The following is a 17390-nucleotide window of genomic DNA, read 5'->3' on the forward strand; positions in this document are numbered from 1 at the left end:
TGGGAGTGTTCAAACAGTACAGTCACTTCAGCCTCTCCTTGCAGCTCCTCATGTTCATGCCTGACTTCCACTGCTTGGCTGCTAAATCTGAGAAGTGCACCAGAACGATGAAACCATTCCTTACCATCATCAACAACTCTTTGGTTGAGACATGTCATCAATTCCTTCATCCCTTGGTTTTCACTAAAATTACATCATCAACTTCAATAGCAATGGAGCCAAGGAGTGGTGGTGGATATTATTAGCCAGGTTTAGCAAATAAACTATCTCTTTATTCAGCTTCCAATACTACAGATGTTCTCAACACTAAAACACATTTCCCAGAAGTCCCAAGGTAGTGGCTAAGGCCAGGGCAGTCACTTACTCTGACCCTACGTGCTGGCAGCCACCAGTCACAGATATTTTCAGTTCTTTCTTTTTACACCACAAACAGTTTGAGTTTGGAAACCTACCTGGAGAGCCGACTGGAAAAACCCAGTCCCCTGAACCAAAGCGTGCGATGTGAGCAGAAGGACGGCGAGCGCTCCATGTCCAGTGAGAGTAGTTTGCTCTCGTGGTCAGTGCCATGACTGCTCCTCAGCACAGAGTGGCCCTTCAGCATTGCCCTGGGAATAGGGTGGGTGCTGTACTCCAAAGAACTGGAGCTAAGACAGGCACCAGTAGCCACAGGCAAACCTGCCTTTCCAAACCCACGGGGTTTAACACGGCACAAACACAACACAGCGCTGCCAGGAGCCACGGAAGGTGAAAACAAGAGACTAAGTGAGGGGAGAAAACTACAAAGCGAAAACTCAGCAAGGTGTGGAAGAGGAAGCCAGGGAACACCGAAGCTGCAGGAAGCTGCTGGAAGCACTGCATTTCAATTAACCAGGCCAGTATTCCACAAGCACTCCACCCAGCCTTGTTTCACTCCCTGGCAATATTTGGGTTTGTTGGTTGGGGTATTTTTTTCTTTCAGATATAGGTGGCTTATTGAAGCAGAGACAGAGGGACACTGAAAAAGAAAGGTCACATTCCAGCCTCCTCTTTCTGAAGGCTGTCCGGACAGAGGGAGGATAGCTATGGGCCCTTCCTCCAACAACATCCACCTTTGTAAGGAGGTCTTTATAAGAGCTATTTAAGACCACTAGTAATGTAAAGTCAGCACTGAATCTTTAAATACTAAATTTAAAGGTATCTGTTTTAGCCATACTTGTACATCATTGTTTCACTACATCATTTTCTGATACAGAAAATGGAATCTGAGTTAATACATCTCCAGGAAGGTTTCCTACATATGTAGCTTTAAAACTGACACAAATAAACCAAAAAACCTTTAAGCCAAAGTACTTGTGAAAATCATTAACAAGAAGAGATGCAGAATTAAATTTAAAATCCAGAGCTTTAAACAAGTCCTAAGCCTTACATCGGGAATAACACGAATGTAATACCAAAAGTACGCAAAAAACTGACCTCACAAACATATAGTTCCTACTGTTCGGAAAAAAAGAATGAAGCCCACTCCCTGAACCTGTCCTGCTGGCTGACAGTCCACAGAGAGGGTCTAGAAACTTCACCAGGAGACAATTTGCTTTCGATTCTGACAACAGAAATGTTGGTAAAATCCCAATGCTGAGATTCAGCAAAAATTCTGGGACAAGGAGTGGACTGAGCCGAGCGTCAAATGCTGCCTCCTCCCCGCAACAGTCCAATCCTGCAGCACACAACCCCGACCATCAGCACACTGTAAGTTCGGGTTTGTTTAAGTAATAAAACCTTAGGCAACACTTCCGTAGAGGGAAGTAAATATTTGCTGTTTAACAACCAAATCGGGAATGCTTTGTTTTCAAAAGGCTGCTGTTCCCCAAACTTGCCCTCTTCGGTGAGCCCATGCCACTGGCACCCTCAGCTCAGGAGCTGCAGGGAGAAACACCACCTCCTCCTGCTATCCCACCTATGACCCTGCCTCAAAGAACAGACAGAAAATTCAACTGCACGTAACCGAAGTCAGCGCCACAGCAAAATTCTGGGCCCCTGCGCCAGCCACACTCCAAACACACAGGCACTACTCTCTGCAAAGCTCTCGGTTAGAGGTACCTGGCTGTGAGAACACAGAATTAAAAAGGCTGTCCATGTACATTCTTTCCCTTTTGAACATTAAATTAGAAAAAGGAAGTTTTTCAAAAGACACCCCCCTTAGCACCCCCTGACCAAGTTCAGAGCTGTCACAGATGCCAAGATGGCACCGCCGAGGGTCAGTCCTCCCGACTCAGCTCAGATACACAGAACACAGCAGAAACTACAAAACCCACAAACCCTCTGCTGCAGGATGGCAAGAGCCGCTCGGTCACCGAACCAGCCTCATCCTGCCCGAGGAAACCAGGAAAGAGGGAACTCACCCGAGTTCTCCAAGCCGTGGAACTCTCTCCTGCAGGCAGGGGACAGTGGCGCCAGCCTCATTCCAAACCTCACCTCCCGCCGGGGATCTCCCGCTGCTCGCGGGGTACAAGAAGCCCCGACGGCAGCTCGGCAGGGCGCTCCAAGGCCAGGCAGGTCTGCAGAGCCGTGTGCTGCTGCTCAGAGGCTCGTCGCTGCTGCACCGCGCTGGGGGGATGGAGCAGGCGGCTCCCCAATGAAAGCAGCGCTCGGCCCGCGAGCTGCCATTTACATCCGCTTTTAACTCATTGAAGTAACAAAAATCTAAAGTAACTTGTGCTCTCTCCTTCAGCACCTGCACTACTGGTGGAACACTCTGCTTGAATCATGCCTTAAAAGCATTCCCATTTAAGTTTCTAACAGGTGGAGTTTAGGTTTACGGAATGAATGGTTTATATCTCGTCTCCTTGAAAATCCACCGCAAAAGTAGGTCAGCGGGGGAGCAGCTCTGTGACTTCGTACGAGAACACTCCGGGCGCCGGTGCTGAGCCGGGGTTGCTCCGCTCCCACCTCCGCGACGCTGCCGTGCTCTGCACGGGCACAGAGCAGAGACAGCGCCGGCCCAGCAGCGGAGACGCCGGACGGCAGCGCCGGGCACAGCGGGCGCCTCGCTGGCAGCTCCTGCACAGCCCTACCCGACACAGCAGACACGCCGCCGACCCATCTCCTCAGCAAAGACACACCTCAGCCGCCCCCTGAAGCCAGTTACCAAGACCAAACATGACAAAAGTTGCAGTAAATAACAAGCGGAAAGGACAAATTACCCTCCCAGTCAGGGAGCACTGACCTGCCTGGTCCGTAGAGCCGCAGCCTCACAGGGCTGCGCACACTGAAACCTGTGCTTTACACAGGAAAAATCCATCGAACGTTGGCACAGGAAGCCCGAAAAGTGAATCGAACCCAACTGTGCTTTGGTGAGAATACTGTCACCCTCAAGAGAACCAAAACGTCACAATCTGAGCTAGGAAGTCCAGGTGAACGCTCGCTCTCTCCTCGCTTAAACCCCTGTTAGGCAGGTGGCATTTCACTACTTCAGTGCAGTTAATCGTGTGCTTCAACGCAAGTGAGAAAAGAATGAAGACCGACGTTTTCCAGACCAAAGGAAAGATCGAACTAATGGATCTGGAAGCATCAAAGAGATCAGTAAAAGATGAAGCCAACGACACTCAAAATCATGTCTACTACTTAAATATTAGATTTTTGCAGAGCCTCTGGATTTCACGGCGCTGGACACGGCGCAAGCAAAACTCAAACCTATGCCCAAGGGGGCTGTACAGGCACCAAGTCACAAGAAACAACCCACTAAAAATATATTCCCAAAGCAATCTGAGAAAAAAATCCAGACAAAAGGTGGGATAAGAACCCTTGTATTCTATGAAGGAGTTTCCCAGTAAAGAATGCAAATGGGTTCCAGGAGAGGACGTACATCTGCTGTGGCGGATAAGGAAAAAAAAAAAATCCCTATTACTTAACTAAACACCATTCCTTGAGGTGCCCAGCTACGACCAGCGCAATCCCTGGGGTGTTGGCACGCTCAACCGGATTTAGGCAGGGGATATGAACTGCCCTCCGCCCTCTCCTCCCACCCCTGTAAGATGGAGGCGCCGATACGGGTACCGGCCGCGACCACCCGGCCGGCGGGGTATGGGGTCGCAGCGCTGGCCGAGGCGGCCGAGACAAACTAAGCTCAAATAACGCGAAATATCCAACCCGCCTCCCGCCGAACCCGGGCCACGGCCCAGCTCCCGCCTGCCCGGGGGCAGGAGCGGTGGCGGAGCGGCGCTTCCCCCTTGCGGACGCGCCGGCCCCGCTCCCGCCGCGCCGGCAACTTTCGGCCTGAGTCGGGCGCCCCGGGGCCCCCGGCGGGGCCGGGCCCGCGCCGCGCTCACCTTCGCGCCCGCCGCTCCGCCCGCCCCCGGCCGGCCCGCGGCGCGGAGGCCCCGGTCTGGCGGGGCCGCGGCCAAGGCCACCCCGCTTCCGACGGGCGCGCGCCCGCGATGCACGTGCGCCGCCGCCGCCGCGGGGGGGGTGGCGGGGGCGGCCCGGCCCGTCCGTGGCGAGCAGCGGCCCCGCGCCGGCCGCGCCGCCGGGGCCTCCATGTTGGCGGCGGGCGGGCACGTGCCGGCGGGCGGCGGGAGGCGGGACCGTGCCGGCCCGGCCCGGCCGCCGCAGCCCCCGCGCCACGCGGCCTTCCTGCCGCACATGGCCCGCCCGCCGCCCCGGCCCGGCCCAGCCCGGCCCCGCGGGGGCGCCGCCGCCGCAAACTTCGCGCCGCGCGGCCCGGCCTGTGCCGCCGCCACCGCCCCGCGGCGGGGGGCGGGGGCGGCCCGGCGGGCAGGCCCGGCGCGAGGCCCGGCGCGGGGCGGGGGCGGCCCGGCCGCGTTCTCACCTTCCGGCTTGTTTTCGGCGGCCATTTCCCCTCCGCGCGCCACATCCTCCTCCGCCTCCTCGCGACCGGGACCAGGCGCGCGCCGCCTCCTCCCGCGCCCGCCGCCGGCCCGGCCGCCCCGCGCGCACCGCGCACGCCCCGCGCCGCCCATTGGTCGATCCGCCGCACTGACATCCCCGGCGGCCAATCGTGGCCGGCGGGGGGCGGGCGCCCGGAGGGGATGGGCGCGATGGACAGTACGCCCCGCCAATGGCAGTGCGGCAGCGCTTCAGTGGCACGCGCCTCAACCACTCAGCGGCAGCGCTGGGCGGACGAAGGGAGCGGGGACGGAACGCGTGATCGACGGCCGCGGCAGCCACTGAAGGGCCGAGGACGCGCGAGTGACGGCCGCCGGGGCCAATCGCCCCGCGGGGGAGGCGGGACTAAGCCGCTGACGCACGGCTCGGCGCGCGCAAGCGGCCAACGAGCAGCGCCGTCCGCCAGAATGACGGCGCGCGGCACCAATGGGGCGCGCGGTCAGCCGGCCGGCCGAGCCCCCGGCCCCGCCCATTGGCTGCGCGCGGCCCCGGCGGGCACCGCCCCCTCCCGCGCCCGGTGACCCCCAAACAAAGGCGGCGATTGGCGCGGCCGCCAGTCCCCGCCCGGCGGGGCCGCCCCGCGTCGGGCACCGGAGCCGAGGCTACACTGAGAGAGCGAAATGACCCCCGCCGGGACGCCCCGGGGCCGTTTTGTGAGAGGCGGCACCTGCGAACCGTGTTTGTCACCGCCCTCGATAACGCCGGTGCCGAACCGGCGTGTCCTGGTCAGGTCTGCCCGGCTGGGCTGGTCCCAGCGCTGCCGGGAGGGAGAGGTGCCGAGCCCCTAGAGCGGAGAAGAACCCTCCGGGCGGGGAGCAGCTCCCGGGCTCTACCCCGTTTCTAACTGACGGACGATGCCCGGAGCTGTTTCCCTGCCCTGATCGGCGGCCCCGACGCTGCAAAGGTTATTTCCCCATTTTTCAGTACTGCTGAACAGTCGGGGTGCTGTAGGCCCTCTTCCCCAGCCGCAGCGTTCCGGGGTGCACAGCACGATGCTCGGGTGAAACGGGCGTTCTTGGCACTGTGCAGGGAGGTGAGGATTTGTGATTTCCAGAGAGAACCAAGTTACGATGGCCAACGAGATGTTAAAGGTTTGAGAGAGTCCTGCCCACCTCTCGGGCACGGTTTGTGAGACAGTGTCACAGATCCCACTCAGCACACACTGCAGGGGGCCGGGGGGGTGGGGGCTGTGAAGGGGCTCCCACGACACCAAAGAAATCGCTCTGTCCTTCTCAAAACTGACGTGCCCCAAGGAGGAGCGTGTTCTGGCTTGGTTGAGTCTGCCCCATCTCCGTGAAAGCTTGATGAGCACGGGCACTTCAGCCTCTTCAAGCAGATCCCTGTGGAACTGGACCACAGCTAATGCCTGCACAATGCAAACCAAGACTGGAACGGTTGTTTCCTTTGATGTGTGTGACTAAACTCACAAAAAGGATATTTTCCCTTATATCCTCCTGGGAGCAGAACTTCTTTAAAAAGACCTGTTGGTGCTTTGGCTTTGCTAAGGACCGAAGCCGTTTCCAAGCCCAGACGAAAGGAGGATGGTGTGATGGGCCTCTTCTAAGACAGAAGAAAGGAAAATTCCTTTTTCCTATTTTCAGCAGCTGCTAATCTTGTGGAGCGTGAAAGGCACATTGATGAAGAGGCTCCAGAATGACAGGCTCACTCCCGACGGTCAGAAAGCTCATCTGGTACAGTGTCCTATAAATACCCACAAATACTAATGCAGCCACAGGATCAGCTAAGACAGTTGTTTCCTTCAGTGCTTCAAAATATGCTGGAAATGAAAACTTTTCTAGTTGCCACATTGGCAAAGAGCTACCATTTTCTTGATGAATTCTAGGGAATTTATGTCTCTCTTTGGTTATTCTTCCAAGGCGGTCCATATGCTTAGCAGAGACATGAGGTAGCCATACCGTTGTTGTAGCTCAGAGTTTGCATTATTGCAAAAAATAGTATCAGACTAACAGATGCATCCCTCAGGGCTGAGGGAGGGGAAGCAACTTCCTGATGCAAGTCCCAAGCCTTTGGTTGACACTTCATTGAGGTGTGGAGGGCCAGTCCATGCTGAACTCCTCCCCAGTGCTCCTCGGGGTGGCAGGTGATGGAGCCCCAATGGACAGACCTGCCTTGCCACCTCTTCTTCAGCAAGAAATGGGCACCTGGCTTAGCCGAGGAGCACAGCCTGCAGTGCTTCTGCCTTGAGCCAGCTCACTTCCAGCCACATTGCTCTCCTGCCCCAGCAACGTCAGGCCGGCATTCCCAGACAGCTTCAGTTTCCATGTGGGTATCCAGGCAAGACCAAGTAATGAAAAGGAGATGGGAGAAATGATGGGGCTAACACAGCTCCTCCGATTAACACAGCTCCTCACTCTGGTACCAAACACAGGGATGCTGGAGAGCTGTTGGGTTTGTTTTCGCAGCCTCTCATGCTCGTGGCAGGAACTCAGGCTGCTCCCTGCAAACACACAGCAACTGCTGCCACAAACAGCCTTCCCATTCTTGCCAGGGAGACTGGCACAACCGTTCATTCCAGCCACAGCCCTTGCTGCAGTATTCACTGACACCCTATGGACAGGTAACCATGGGGACTCTACATGGGTCACATCACCCTGACATCACCCACAAACTACATGAAATGCCAAGTCAGCTCTGCGCACACACGAGTGTACATCTGTCTCTTCCCTCCAAAGCTTGAGCAGTTCTTTCTGCACATCTCTGGCTCATTAAAGTAACGAGGTCCATGCTCTGAGGGACAAGGTTGTTCAGGACACTGGCTGCCTTCTCCTGGCTGCACAGCCTGGGAACATAGGAACTGCCATTGCACCAGTTGGGAACAGCTCCGCTGCCCCAACTAACACAACCACCCTGACTCCACAGCAGTGTGTACCCTGCTCTATCACGTGTCTTTGGGAGCACTGCCTGGCTTTCTAGATCCTTCCTGGTCCATAAAGACACAATAAGAATTTGCATGGATGAGGATGAATAAAGCATTTTTAAGGGGTTACTGAAGCAGTGTATGAACTCTGCTCCATCTAGCTACTGAACTCATTCTCCTCATCAACATGAGGTTTTCTACCAGGAGACACAAACCCCTCATGAACTGAATCTCCCACACCTGAAATTACCTAATGTTAGGTGTGATTCTGTACACATAGGTTACTACAGCATTACATAGGTAATGTGTACACACAGGTTACTACAGCAATATGACCTGTGTAATACCACACATACTAAATGGGGATTTTTCATCCAGAGTGCCAGCAAAGCCCCAAATATTTTCATTTAATTCGTGTGCAATGAAATGATAAGAAAGAAGCCATTTGAACTGAAGTGCTGCCGGTATCTTTGAAGTTTCCCAGCTCCCACTGTTTAAAACTCGGTCCAATTGCTGTTAAGGCACAGAGGTACTGAACTGCACAAGATTTCGTGCATGGATGGCGTGGGATAAACTGGCTCGCTCTTACCTTTCCAGGGGCACACGCACAGAGCCACCTCCAGCTGATAAGCAGCAAGAGAGGAGATGTGCCAGGAGTTTGTGCAGTCTGAATCATGAATAATTTTTATGAGCGCACTGATAAAAGCTGCTGCTATGCTGGTGATTGGTGTCTGGGTTGGTTTCATTAAAAGGGAGGTGAAATACCAAGTTCTTTTAAAATTCTTAATTGTCAATACATGGCAGATGTGGGTCTGGCTTGGTTAATTGGGTTAATGTGATGATTTGGCATACTGAGCTATATGCAGAAGTAAAACTGTAAAGAATATATTCAAATATCCTGTTATGGATATTCAGCAAATTACACATCACCGTTGCTATGGCAAGCAGCACAAAGGAAAACAGTTCAGACAGGTTTAACAGCCATAATGACAATGTTGGAATCCCATTTCTTGTAAATTGTTTGCAAAAAGTTACTTCATGATTTAGAAGCAAGGAATGCCAAGTGTTTTCACAAAAATACTCTCACAAGTGTGAAAAGAGATAGTTAAAAAAACTTCACATGGTAGAAATTAAATGGTTTTGCCCTTTACTTTCTCCACTTATGGAATCTAAAGGTGTTTCTTCAAGGAATAAACCCAAGACTTAACCAAGACAAGGTGCGTGGACAAAACCCACTGTTACAACATGTCACTGCATTTGTGATGTACAACTGCCAATTCCTAGGCTTAGCAAAACCAGGTAAACATTCCAAAACATGCATTTCTTCCAAAAGGTTCTCTGAAAAAGTATACTCCACCTAATGCTCAGCCATCCAAGTAACTTGTCTGATATTATGTGGGGAAGTTGAAGAGAATATACATTACCAGGAACTAAGAATACTGGACTCCCTCAGAATGGACAAAAGCACATACTACCCTAGCAGGAGATCAAGCTCAGTCACCTTCTACACTATGGGCTTTGGGTCCATCATTCTTGCCGTTCCTTCTGCAGTTCTGAGCCCATTTGTTTCCCTCAGAAATATGAAGACTACAGTCAAATTCTCTCCAGTTAAACTCTCCTGGCTACAGGGAGTTCACCGCAGGCTAAAATGAAGTACAACTCCAAAGCCTCAGCCCTTTTAATGGACCCTGAGGAAAGATGGTTTTGCTGTGCAAAGCCCCATAAAAAGTTTGTGGATATTTAAACCAGTAGTCTCAACACAGCCATTTACCTGTTTAACCAAGAACAGGACCAACAATGTAGCTCCTCTACAGGGGCACCAGCTCCGGGTGGGAAACACGTGGCCACCCAAGGGGTTGCAGTGCTGGAGCCTCGATCATTCCAGTACAGCGTCACACAGCTCCAGAAGGACTGACATGGATGCCAAGGGCTAGCCTTTGCTGCAGGCAGCAGTGCCAGGGAGCGCTGTGCCACCATGCCCTACACACTGCCCCTGCAGCCAGCCTGGGGTCTGCCTTCACTTTGGCTCCTGCTCCCAGCACCCCAGTGACACTAAGAAAGTAACAATCATTTTGCCCTAATATACACCCATAAGCCAGTTAGAGGAGAAAAAAAATGAAATATGAGGTAAATTAAAGCTTCCAACTAAGGGGATTTACCAGTAAGTCACCATAAAATTCAGATAATTTATTTTTTCAATTCTGCGGCAACTTTCTCCAATTCATTTGGATTAGCTATTAGAAATTATGTCTCAAAAATTAAAGAAAATGTCTATTGACCACTATATCAAATTCTAATTTTAGCCAGGGAAAAAAAGAATAATTAGGCTGTGATTTACTCCGGTAGTCAGCTTACATTAACAATTTTCCCCCATGTTTATGTAATTCTGGCAAAATCAAATAATATATACAGTACTCATAAACGCTGGGCTAGATTTAGTAAAGACAATTTCCTACACTACATCCAGGACATTTCTCTCTGCTTTCTGTTCTAATAAGACAAGCAAGTTGTTCTGTGTAAGGAGGGAATATGATTGTCATCTGTGGCCTCCTCGGTTGGAATTTTAGTGCAGTCTTCAATGAGGGTCATGGAAGGATTAGATTTTTAATTTTTTTTAAGCTGTCATCCTCCTGTAACAAGCTGTATAGCCTGCCTGCTCTCTGGGAATGGTTTAACCCACATCCTAACCTTTCTTCCCAGGGAGAAAGTGTACATCCTGCAAACTCTCAGTGCCAGAAGCCATCATGCAGTGTTGGCTCTGCAGCAGATGCACAGCTCCCAGCTCAGTACAAGTGAGTTTGAGATTGGATCTCTAGCCACAGCTGGAACAAATGGGGAAGGATGTTTAAGATCCCTAAAGTTATACTCCTAAAGTTGTGTTCCTGTTTTTAAATAAGTATCTCTTCCAACTCCTCTAGAACTGGACTGCTGTCTACATTAACTGAATAAATAGGGATCTGGGAGCCAAACCAGTCACCAAGGTATGAAACTGTCAGCCTCAGGCACTGAGAACAGAAGAATGAGTAATGGAAGACGACGATGGAAGAACAACAGAACCAAAGGAAGTAGAATTGGTGATGGTAACAGAGACAGAAGGTGCTCAAAGTCATGTGGATTCCAGAACTAGAAGCCAGAGGTAAAGTCAAATTTACCTGAGTCAGTTTGCTCAGACAGCACTGCCCCAGCACTGCCCTTTGCCCAAAAACCCATCCTGGCACTTCTGGACCAAGTCTCTCCTGTGATTCCCTCAGGGAGCATCATTAACACACAGAGCACTCAAGCTTTCAATTAAAAAGCATCATTGCTGAAAGCATTATCCCAAATCTTTCAAGGACTCCATCCCAATTGGGCTCTGCCACGTTATAAATTCACAATGAGGGGGAACTTCCCTGACTTTTTTTCCCATCATTATTTATGAATAGGCAAACCAAATGGAAGAGTAAACCCAGTGTCACAAACTAGAGTCACTCGTGCTTTGCTCCCAGTGGCACCATGGCAGAGGAGCTGCTCCAGTTCTCTTGGGGTGGCCCAAGGGTGCCTTATCATACCAAAACCCTTCTGCTCTGTCAGCAAGGGTACACAACAGTTCTTATAAGCAAAAATGATTGGTTTAATATTTTCTCACTAGTTTTAGCCACAGAGCAGTTTCTTTCTAGGTCTGCCTAAACCTTGTCTAACCTTTAAGACAATTCTTTCCCATGTGACCCATGAGAGTTGCGCGAAATGAGAAATATATCCAAACAGTAGCTGCAGAAAATACACAGAAATAACTCGTTTTCACTGAGATGGGTTCATTTGTGAGTTCTGACTTTCCCCTGAACTTTCTCCCCTGAAGGACTGGAACAGTAATACCAGTACAGTAATACTTTTTCTCCTGAAGTGGAGTAAATCAGTTCCTCAATCTCAGTAGCAAAGTGAAAATTAAGATGAAAAAGAGTAAAGAATGCAGAAAACCCCTATTACTCCAGAATAATACAATTTGCTGCTGATCCTCAGTTGCTAAGACAGGCACATCAATTATTTATAGAACCCAGAGTGTGAAATATGAAGTATTTCAGCCTGGGACACCACGAAGGTAAAACCAGGAACACGATCCTGTCAGCACTGGCAGACAAGGACAGAATAGGCAAGCACAGAATATTTCTACACAGATTACCCTTTTTATTGAACTACAAATTGCAAAAGGTCTCTATGAAGTGCCACTTTCAGTGTTAAGTGAGCTACATCCTGCTTTTGACAGTGTCAGTCTGTATTTAGTGTTTATTTAACATTTATCTAAAGGGCCACCTCTGCCAGGGAAACAGTGTACAGTAAGTCAGCATAACTTCACCTGAATATTTACAGGAAGCCCAGGATCTTCTCCTGGATCTGTGCTTATGTCATCAATAGCCTGTCACACACGCTGTAAAACCTGCTCCACGTGACCAAACTTTGCCAATAATTTTCACAATCAAAATTCCAATTTATGTTCTCAGTAGCAATATCAGAAGTTTATCCGCACAAAAGCTCTTGTATGGTTTATAGCAAGTTTGTTGAAAGCAAGTATCTGGACTAAAACTCCCAGGGTTGCAGTGAAAGGTTGTTCGTAGCTCATCGGAGGAAGTAACCTGTACTATTCAAAAACATCCACAATTTCTTGGGGAAAAACCCAAAGGAAACCAAATAAAACCCCACAGACAAAATCAGAAAACCTCGGAGCCCCAACTTCTAGTAAAAGCCATTGATACATGACACAGCCTTGCTAAAATGCTTTGGTGGGTCCATGCAATATTCTACCTCAAATCAAGTATTTCAAAAATGGAGGAATTGTAAGTGCATCTCCTCCTCCTGCCTTGCCCCCAACTCTGAGGGCAAGAGCTTCAAATACAGTGACTAAGAAATTACAGAAAAGGACTAGCGCTGAACTTTCAGATCAAAGGATACGAGGCAGTGATTCACCTTCCTTGCCTGACTGCTTGCGAGACGTGGGCTAAACACGAACACTCAGGTGCTCTGAAAAGCTCCACCTCAGTAAGAGAACTTGCATCAGCAGTGAGGCTACAGGACCCCAAACAATGTGACTTTTCCCTTAGACAGGCTCCCTCGCTCAAGAGCTCTGTCTGTCAGCCCATGTCACCAGAGGGGTGACACATACCACCTCCCACTGCTGCCAGTGCTCATCGATGCCAGTGTATGCAGGACAACCAGCAGATCAGAACAGGCATTGCCCGTTGCTTCCCTACAACTGAAAACCTGAATGCTGACACAACTGCGGGAAAAACCAAAAAACCACAAGCTAGCCCAGCAGGCAACTGTCTGTCCCCAGGGTCACACCAAATACCATGTGCTGGAAGGAAGCAGAAGCAGCAAGGACTTGGCAGCGCCCGAAGCACAACGCCTGCAGAAGTGATTGTGCTGATGCCAAATCTGGTCCTTTCGGAGCTTTCCAGCCACTGCTGAGCAGACAGCACGTCTTGCAATGCTGGGGCCGGCAATGGCAGTGCTGAGCACAGCTAGTGGCCACTGGCCACCTTAAAGCACCAGCACCGTGCGCCTGCCCTGAGCCAACATTTAACGGCATGAGCGGTAAAATAACACATCTATTGAGCTCTCAAAACTGCAGCAAATAGTGAAAAGCCTCCCTGTTCCACATTTCACCTGGCCTTGTGGGTGCTGTAGCCACCACTGCTCCGTGCTGGCTGGGCTCCAGAACCTCAAACAGGGACTAGGAGGAACGAGGAATGGCTACACGACCTGGCTCTGGGGAACCAGCACTCCTGTAGGGACATGGGTCCTGCCAGCACTGGCTGTTCTCCAATTTTACAGACTCAAAGCTCTCCAGACTGATGGTGAAGAATTTTGAAACCCAAAGAGTATAACAGATTCACATCCAAGTTTATGGAAATAGCTGAAAAATACATCAACAGCCTTCACATACACATATCCAGAAAAACAACAAACAAAACTATCAGATCTCCCAAAATACGGATTGACAACAACAGAAACTTGCTAATTACTATTTTAACTATCCTTGAATTCTCATCTCTGGTGTTATTAAACTAAAAATTATATAATCATGTATTTGAACTGTAGGACAGCTTATACAAGTTAGGACCATTCCAAAAGAGTCAATCAGTGTTTCAGAGTATATTTAGCAGATATTTTGAACACGGGCAGAGCAAAGAGCTCTGTCCCTGACAGGCTCTTGTCATATTGGGCTGGAAGGCTCCAAGGAGACCAAGAGCTCTGGTTGGCCAAATGGCACAAACACCTGAACTACAGGGACTTCTTCCCTGATTGCTGTTTTGAAAACAACACTTCCAGCAGAAACTATTATTTATATATATCAACCCTTTACACAGTACTGACAAGCTCCTTGGCTTGCCCCAGAAATACCCTGTGTCCCACACAGCTGCTGCCAGAGAGAGACGAGAGGCAGGGGCAACAAGCAGATCATCACTGCAAACCTGGAACAGTTACAAGGAGAACATTTGCTTTTGACTTTTGAGGGATTTAAGTCAGCCTGCACAAACAAGCATGAAAATATCCCAAGGAGAGCTACATGACTAATGAAGATTTTCTTGCTTCTCATCAGTTGCTTCAGCCACTTCTGCTGCCACTGGATGAGCGTAACAAGGCCTTTCTACTGCGTGGTGCTCTGCAGGTAAATCTGCCTCTTACCTCCCCAAGTCCCCAGGTGGACTCTCAGAGAGAATTTCTGAGAATGAAAGAGGCAATAAGAAGTGTTTCCTCTGGGCATCTCAACAGCATTATCACAAAATGCAGTAACAGGCACCATAGTAGCAGAGAGCAAATCGGCCCTGTCAGAAGCACCTGTTTGCAGAACACTCCCAACACTACAGCTGGGTGCACCTGCCCAGGGGCATGGCCACAGCAGGAACAGGCCATGGCTGACTGACCGACCCTCTGGAGCACAACACTGGCTGCAAATGGACTGGTCCAGTGCAGCTCTCATTTCTGTTTTTGCTCTCAGCACAACCATGGCAGCAGAGGCCTGGAGTGACGGCTGGGCTGGTGGGGCAGGGAGAACTGCTGCACCTGCCAGCGGACGCATGCAGGGACAGAGTGGAAAAGACAACTCACACGGGTTTTAGGTACAGAATGATGCCACTTTGGGGCAAACCCGAGCAAAGAGAGAGCAGGTCAGGAGTGAGAGGTGGCACTGGGACTTCATGCAAAACAGAGGAGGAGGGAATTCAGAACACTGAGCTCCGGTTTGAGGGGGTGTGCCGTTTGCCTCGTGAGGAAAGGTACCCCACAAAGTCCCACAGGCTCTGAAATGCACTCAATTAGCTGTTCCTTTTACCTTTTTGTTCTACCCAGCATTTCTTCAAGAGCACTGTCATCTCTGGCTTTGGCATCCTACTCATCATCTATGAATTCATGTTGCCGTTTCCTCCCTGAAAGGAAAAATCCCATAGTCAGTCATTTGCTACACAGAGGAAAGGACAAATCTGACAGTATTTTTGCCACTCTTAAAGTTCAAAGACCACCTTGCTCCTTGACCAGACAACACTGCAAGTTGTGCTCTTGGCTATGGTGTCATTCAGCCATAATCAATCAGTGTGTGTTCACTTCAGAAACTTACCCTGAATTTACCTGTAAGCAGCTGAAAAGCTGTCAGTGCCTCAGCTCTGTCTGGAGAGAAGGAGCAGGGCAATGATTTGCTCAGACTAAAAAAATTCCCAACAACAAGAAGAGAGACTATCCAGGCAGATATCTTTATTTTACTTTAAAACATTCTGAAAATGTTAATCTATATGAAGGAGAAGCAATACAAGACTGAGAAAGCATGTTTAATGTTAGGGAAGCCTTCACATCACATGAGCCAAATTAAAAATAATACTAAACACAAGTGTACAAAGCGGAGACAACAAAAATCAATTTTCTCAAAGACATAACATGAGGGACTCCCACAGGGGCCAGCAAATTCTGGAAGGGAGAAAGAGATTATATTTATGGGAGGAGATTCAATAAGCATTCTTTTCCCATAAAGCTAGTGATGGAGAATTGTCACTGCTTCATAGACACCCTGTGCACATTTCAGGACAACAGTAACAGGAAATCAATAGCACCTTTTATACGTGTAAAGACATTATCTCTCTGGACTCCTAATACTAACAAATGGGGCCAAGAAACACCTTTACTAGAATCTAGCAGTCAGCATTACTCTGGCTGAGAACAGAGGGCAGGATGCTGGTCTACATCCTTAGATTTTTAGATTTTTTTTTTTTGAAAACTAACTCTGCTCAGAGCGTCACCCTCGACTGGCGCCCAGGAGCCCCCAATGACAATCCATCACAAGTCTAACAGTGCTGAGCCCCGGCACTGTCACCCCATCGCAGACATCCCCTCCAGCTGATGCTGTAGTCATTACAGGCAGGAGCTTTGTCAGGGGGTAATTTGACAGCTTTGACAAGCCCAGCTGAATTTATGGCACTTTCTAGTTTTTCCCTCCATTGAGCTGCGGTGGAACTAAAGTTAATATTAGCAAAAGCACTCTGCGTGGGGGCAGGTTCCCAGCGCTGACTCTGTGATCCCAGTCACTGAGAGAATCTGCTACACTGGGCCCCTCACAGTGTCCCCTGCCACCCTCACGGACACAGGGGGGCAGCTCCATCCAGCCCACTTGTGAGAGCAGATTCCATGATGAAGGTCTCTGGTGTCTCTGGCTCTATCACAGCAGAGGTGAATCACCGCTAGTAAGGCTACTCACAGCTTACTAGAGAGCACTGAAGCAGCAGCCAGGGTGTCACAGGTCTGACACCGCACGCTCAGCTGAACCCAGGACCTGAGTCCTGGAGGCTGCTTCTCTGGCTGCAGGGACTGTGATCCACACAGCACCACAAAGCTTCCACCTGCAAGTACCAACGTGGGAAGAGGAATACTGCACCCCAAGCCAAACCCTTGCAAGTCAGTAAAGCACAAACGAGTACTTTTCTTTTTTTTCTTCCTTTTTCCCATCAGATTGCTTTTTGCCATAGATGTTACATTTCCTCTGTTATAATGCAGGATTTTAAAGAGCTCTCTCTACATGCTTAGAAAGCACAGTTCATATTTAGCTCCCTAAAGTCGTATTTCTCTCTTCCTATATTTCCCTGCCAAGATGTGACACCTGTGGAACGTTCCCAAAAAATTCCCCTGAATCATCTGTGATGCAAGGGAACAGCAGCCAGCGTTGGCAACGAGCAGCTGGGTCTTTTAGGAAAGCATTAGATCAATCTGGTGAGGGGAAGGATCCCCAGTAACTCTGGCACTAAGATCCCCAAGGACCACAAAGCTCCCAAATCAGTTAGAAAAAGAGCATAATTACGACAGGACCAAAATCCAGGGGAAATAGTGTTGCCATGGCAACTGACATCCTCACAACTCGAATCTCCTTTGCATTCTAGCACAGACTCAATGACTCCTAAACCACGTGGAAAAAAATCTGTCTAGCAGGTGGGTTCATTGAGGAAAAGCAGTGCTAGAGGTACTTCCCGACCCATTTCCACACGGTCTCTCAGAAAGGGAGTCTTTGTGCACCTCTTGTTCCAAGCATTGCATCTCACTCACCAGGAGTGCAGAGGAACTGCTGTAACACGATCAATACTTCCTTGTTAACTACCCTTGTATCAGGAAGAAAAAAAAC

The 17390-nt window shown here is 50.1% G+C and overlaps 1 protein-coding gene across 1 annotated transcript in view; it reads right to left on the reverse strand.

Annotated features, from left to right (window-relative positions):
- CAMTA1 (calmodulin binding transcription activator 1) overlaps nt 1-17390 on the reverse strand; it is a 235443-nt gene that overhangs the window by 216813 nt on the left and 1240 nt on the right. The window contains exons 2-3 of the mRNA XM_039563897.1: nt 15066-15159; nt 453-605 (exon numbers count right to left, since the gene is read on the reverse strand). Coding sequence (XP_039419831.1) covers nt 453-567 — 115 coding nt within the window. The 5' untranslated portion in view covers nt 568-605; nt 15066-15159. The remainder of the gene's footprint in view (nt 1-452; nt 606-15065; nt 15160-17390) is intronic.

Source organism: Corvus cornix, chromosome 21 (genome assembly GCF_000738735.6).
Source record: "Corvus cornix cornix isolate S_Up_H32 chromosome 21, ASM73873v5, whole genome shotgun sequence".
Taxonomy (NCBI): Eukaryota; Metazoa; Chordata; class Aves; order Passeriformes; family Corvidae; genus Corvus; species Corvus cornix.